The sequence below is a fragment of the Cryptomeria japonica genome, chromosome 10 (assembly GCF_030272615.1).
Source record: "Cryptomeria japonica chromosome 10, Sugi_1.0, whole genome shotgun sequence".
In the NCBI taxonomy this organism is placed as follows: Eukaryota; Viridiplantae; Streptophyta; class Pinopsida; order Cupressales; family Cupressaceae; genus Cryptomeria; species Cryptomeria japonica.
Genome location: NC_081414.1, coordinates 616,481,442 through 616,487,441, shown reverse-complemented (window position 1 = coordinate 616,487,441; position 6,000 = coordinate 616,481,442). Strand labels below are relative to the sequence as shown.

Below are 6,000 nucleotides of genomic sequence, written 5' to 3'. Positions count from 1 at the left end.
AGTACCAGCAAACTTATATTAAGAGATAAGCAACTGCAGACTTCCTTCCACATTCTGAAAGCTTTCATGATCAATAGTTTTGCTCTTTTTAAGTACAAGTATCAAACCCTCCTCTAGACGTGCAAAGCTTTCTATGGAGAAATGAGTCAAGTTGGATAGAACTTTAAAAGTACAAAAAAGTTGAAAAAATTTGTCCTGGGAACTTGTTTGCTCTCCCTCAGTGCAAGTGTCTGATCTCCTTGCTATTGCGTTTCAAATATTTACAATGGAGCTTACTTTGTGGTGAAGATATGGAAAGTGTTGTTAAAGCTCAAAGATGTAGGCATGCTTTTCATGGTAATAATCATATCGGTGCCATGATATCTTAAAAAATACACTGTAACAAGATTAAATCACCATTGATATTTTGCAGCTAAAAGAACCTCCTCATATTGCTGTGCAGCATTGTCCCAGCTAAGGTCTTGACTCATTCCACGTTTTTGAATTCCAAGCCAGCTTTCCTTAAAGTCGCGATATGTCCATAATGCATTACCAAGAGAATGGATCAAACACGATGATTCTGCACGATCAATAGTCCAGCCAAGACCAGTCTCTGAGAATGGATCAAAAGCTTTCACAGTGTCTCTCAGACCCCCTACAGCATGGACAATTGGGATGGTTCCATATCGCATGGCATAAAGCTGGTTCAGACCACATGGCTCAAATCTTGATGGCATTAGCAAAATGTCAGACCCTGCTGTTATGCGATGAGCTGTTGTTACTGAGAATCCCACCCAGCCACGGACTTTATCCCTGTACTGACCCTCAAATGAGCGTAACATGTTCTCTAAGTCAGCTCTTCCTGTACCTAGCATCACTAACTGTAGATCTTGTTCAACCATCCAAGGCATAGCCTCTGCAATAATATCTACACCCTTCTGATGGTCTAAACGGCCAATGAAGCTTATCAATGGCACATCAGAGCGCACAGGCAAACCAAGCTCTTTTTGCAATGCAGCTTTACATGCAGGCTTGCCAGTTTCAAGTGTTTCTATAGAATAATTAACATAACCATCATTCTTGAGATGGACATCTAATTCTGGACTCCATTCCTTATCATCAATTCCATTCACAATTCCTCTTAGTTTCCATGAATTCTCCTTGATTACTTCATGTAAACCCCATCCTCCTTCAGTTGTTTGACATTCCCCAGCATAGCCATGGCTTACTGCAACGATTCGATGGGCAGTCTTTAGTCCAGCCAAGAAAATATTCAAGTGTTCTCCTCCAACAGGATCATAAAGCCTGAAATTGTCAAGATAGTGTTCTGGCAAATCTAGAAACTTGTAATCATCCAATGGCCCACGTCCCTGGAATTGAGAAGCATTACAACATTATCACAATTTCAAATTAGAAATTAAATGAAATTCACAAACAAGTGGCATACTGTTCAAAATATATTTTTTCTTAACATGATAAATCAATATAATATGAACAAATATATATAGAAAATGCAAGTGGGTGCCCAAGGAAAACAAACTAAAATCAAGAATGTAAAACAATAATGCAGTGTTAAATTTTATGGCTTGGAAGAAAAAACATTTATGGAATATACTAGTTGATTTATGACGTTATTGACTATACAAATAAGCAGAGCACACAAACATATCCATAATGAAAAAATACAGTGCAGTGTTAAATTTTATGCTTCGGAAGAACAAAACATTTGATGGAATAAACAAGTTGACTTATGACATCATTGACTATACAAATATGCAAAGCCCAAGAAAAAATACAATTATGCATATGTCATTGAACAAAGACGATGTGTGTTCAATTTTCTGCTTTGGGCGAGTCAACTCATTTAAATTAATATGCAAGTTGACTCGACATTGTTGAGTATACAAATATGCAGAGCCCAAGAACAAATGCAAGCATGCACATCATTACAATCAGTAACCAAACAGAGAGTAGGCCGTTGTTAACACCATATGTGTGATATTGCAGAGTTTTAAACAGGGAACACTTTTACTTTTGACAAACTATAGGTTGTCAATATCTACTGTAAATATTTTGAACTTGAAAAGACACAAGTTGTTGGTAGTCACTACTACTATGCTGTATGGAAATAACCTGTTGCTAATAAGCATAGGTAATTTGTTTGCTATAATTAATATTGGAAGTAATTGGCTCATCTCATTCACTCATTCTCATTGAAGGGTGAATATCTATGCATATAGAGTTAATTTGGAAATGCACAGAGATGTCCAAGGGGTTGAGCTTAATTGATTAAAATGTTGGGAATACATTGTGGAAACCCATGTTCAATTCCTCATAAGGACATCTAAAGTGGAATTCTAAGTTGTGACTCTTGGTCATCCGTTATTGACTTCTAATATGGAGGTGGTTTCTAAATAAAAGTGGAATTCTAAATGGTGACTTTTGGTCTTCCATAGGTGATTTCAGGTGTGTTTGCTTGTAGGGAACTCATATTGATCTCATGTTGATGCTTGTACAAGCAAGATATTTGTAATCGATAAACAATTCAAAGAACAAAATACACAGAGCTAATGTAATATTTGGGCCCAAATTGAAGCAATGATTGAAAATATAACCTACAAATTTAATTTTGAAAGCCAGTAACTACTAATCTGTGACCTCTTGAACTATAAACGCTTCACCAAAATGACAATTTTCATAAGGTAGCAGCAAAAATAAAAGTGGTAGCAGCAAAAACCTGATGTGCTAGGTTATGGATCACTAGGACAGATCGGGTATACTGCATCAAGCCATGATCCCGATAGTATGCCTGAAGATAAACTGGTAAAAGTGCAGTGTGCCAATCGTTGGCAATGAAGACCAAGTTACCATCCCCATAACATACACCACCACAAGGTACATGCCAAGGAACCTGTTCAAAAGACATTCAATTTAGTACACTGCCAATTGGCACAGAACAAAAATAGTGTATAACTTTAAACTGAGAAAATAATCTAACAGGTTAAAACAGCATGAGAAGGATAAAACATCAAAATCAAATAAAGAAAAATATTAACAGGAAGAAATCAAAAACTCAACAGAAAGACTGCAGCTGTCCTGAAATACAGGTCTGATATTTACCAAGCTTAGGCGTATCTATATATATTACAAGCACTTTGTAATATTGTTTAAGGAAGAAATGAATTTAAGGCAAAGGGTGATGGTTATCAGATGTCATGAATTTGTAAGTACATCCTAGATACGGATTAGATCTGCAAATCCATATCCTCTAGATGAAGTTTCTCCAGAATATTTCACATATTTGCCAATATCTAACAGTATCTATGCCCAGTCAAAGATGTGCTGTATTCCTGACAACGAAACCAACTATCTTTTCTATTTCCTCTGTTAGAAAGTAATTGACAGATTACCCACTTAGTGTATAATGTCTCAAATGCTGACATTCATTATTGTTACATTTTTGCATCTCAACTCCAGCTACCTCGGGAGTTTACAGATAAAGCACATTCTCATTGTATGATCAAGGTTCAGTTGTCAATGTGTGAGTGGGTATGATAAAATTCTGCTCATAACATACTCATGGTCTTCATTGAGAGCTTAATTGTGTTCTGGGCAGACCTGATGATGAAGGTATTGACAAGCACAAAAGAAATACTGGGAGAGGGGGTGAATCGGTATTTCAACCCTTTTCAAAACAAATTGCAGAAGTAAAGACGCAGAGAATAACCAGCAAGACAAGAACACAAAGATTTCTCCTGGAAAACCCTTTTGGGTAAAAGACCTGGCATAAAAGACTCTTATTAATCTCAAACAAATCGGCACCAACCCAATGATACAAAAGTGAGCTTCAACTCACAAAGGGCACCAACCCTTAAAAGTCACCAACTCAACAAATCTGAAGCACCAACTTCATATACCACATGCACAATCTTCATATGTCAGAAACACCAACTTTGATCTTTTAAAGCACCAATTTCAAACTATCAAAAACACTCTTAATTCACGCTGATTGAATACTGCTCAGAAATAAAAGATCAATTGCTCTGCTGCAATCTGAAACAAATCTCTTCAACAACAAATCTGGAACAATCTAAACCAGTCTTCCTTTTAGCAGAACACTCCTCTCAGCAACATAAACATATTTTTTGTATCCTGCAACTCCACAATATAAGTTCAGTCTTCAAACATCCTTTTCCATTTCTTCGATTATTTTCAGAACAGCTGTTAAAGAAAAGCTTCACCATACACAGCCACAACAATATTCACACTCTAACATATAAGTCGCAGAGTAACATCTTATCAGAGAAACCTTTTTAAAAAGGACACTTCACACACCATATTGTAGACCCCATCATATCCATTTAGCACTCTCCAAAAATTCTTTCAAGTAAAAACAAACTTAGTACTTTTTTATGCAGCTGTCTCCTCTCTTCAAAAAAACGAAAAACAATGAATTTCTTCCAGCTGATATCTATCCTGTAATGAAAAGCTTTAAATATTTTTAAACCCTGAACTTCAAAGAATATACGCCCACAGATGTCTTCACACCTATCATCTACAGGAGACTTCGTATATGCCAGAACCCGACGCTGTGAAAAAATAGACCCATCCACTATTCGCACTATAATAATTTTGAAAATAGCGCACTTTTTAGAAATAAATATCAATGCTGTTACAAACATTGACCTTGCATATTTTTGGGCTATCGAATTAGCTTCTTTTACACTCCACGCCCTCAGCATGCTCTATCATAAACTTCTGACCACATCTAAAAAAGACATTACACAGATAGCTCCCTTCCATCCATCAGAGCACAACATAAAAAAAAATGAATATACATCAGATTGATATGCCAAATATTTACACTCTCAATGAAAGCTCAATCCCATGCAAAGAAAAGAACACCCGCAGATCATACTACGATACTTTGTTAGAAAAAAACGGGTAAGAAAGACGTCTCCAGAAATGGTCAGAGCACCCAAAAAAATTTGAGTCATTTCGGCAGCCAAAGGAAAAATAACGCCCAGCTTCAATTTGAACAAGCTCCCAAAAACACCAAGCTTTTAATCGATTCAATAAAAATCGAACAATAAAGACATTCTGAAATTCTCAGGATAAGACCACCGCCAAGCACCATTACTCATGCATTAATTATCAATATTCTTGCCTAAAAAAAAAAACACTGTATTCTTACTCCAGACAGAAGTAAAGAGAAAAAAAAAGTCTATTCTCTTTTTACGGTGGCAAGGAATAGTCTGTGTGTCACATACTGTTCTGCACTTCAATTAAAAACACCCACAATCTGACATATGCGCTGCAATCCATGCTTCAGTCAAAAACCACGACACAGCTACAAGAGGATATGAAATTCAATTTCAAAAGAAAATTATTTTGACATTCAATACTAGTGATATTCAACCAATGACATGGAATATATGACATGGCATAAGATATGATTAAGCAACTGATAAAAGGGCAAGCAACCAACTAGCTGAAGCTGTCACACACAAAACTCAAGCTGACAACCAACCAAGTAGCTCCAGCAAGCTTACCAAACCTGATTGCCTTGGTGCTAGGAGGATGCCAAGTTCTTCACTCACCGCCTAATTCGTTAGGTTGATGGCATACCTCCCTTTACTCTGGATCGAGAGTGTGTTTCGCTTCCAATTGTGGTTTGCCTTGGCAATGATCAACCAACCCCTCCTGAGGAGTGCATCATACGCCTTCTTCTGCAATGAGGTGACTATGAAGTCCAAAATAAATTGTTTTGTCCCGATCATTACTTTTTGTGCCATCAATGTTCCCAATGGCTTGATGTCATTCTAGTCAACAACTACCAAGTTTGAGGTTGACGGCCAGAGTGTTGGCATTCTAAGGCATTTCCAAGTATCTTTTGGCAATACGTTTACTCCCAAGCCTCCATCGACAATGGTGTCAATTTCCTCCCCATAATTTCCATTTAGATGATGGCTGGCTTCCTCCTAGTGCTCACCATCAACAACATTGGAACACTAGCCTCAT

General features: G+C 37.0%; 1 protein-coding gene across 1 annotated transcript in view; it reads right to left on the bottom strand.

The window, feature by feature from the left end:
• Positions 1-217: 217 nt before the first annotated feature.
• LOC131029957 (granule-bound starch synthase 2, chloroplastic/amyloplastic) overlaps positions 218-6,000 on the bottom strand; it is a 66,570-nt gene continuing 60,787 nt past the window's right edge. The window contains exons 7-8 of the mRNA XM_057960643.2: positions 2,717-2,890; positions 218-1,349 (exon numbers count right to left, since the gene is read on the bottom strand). Of these exons, the coding sequence (XP_057816626.2) occupies positions 393-1,349; positions 2,717-2,890 (1,131 nt within the window). The 3' untranslated portion in view covers positions 218-392. The remainder of the gene's footprint in view (positions 1,350-2,716; positions 2,891-6,000) is intronic.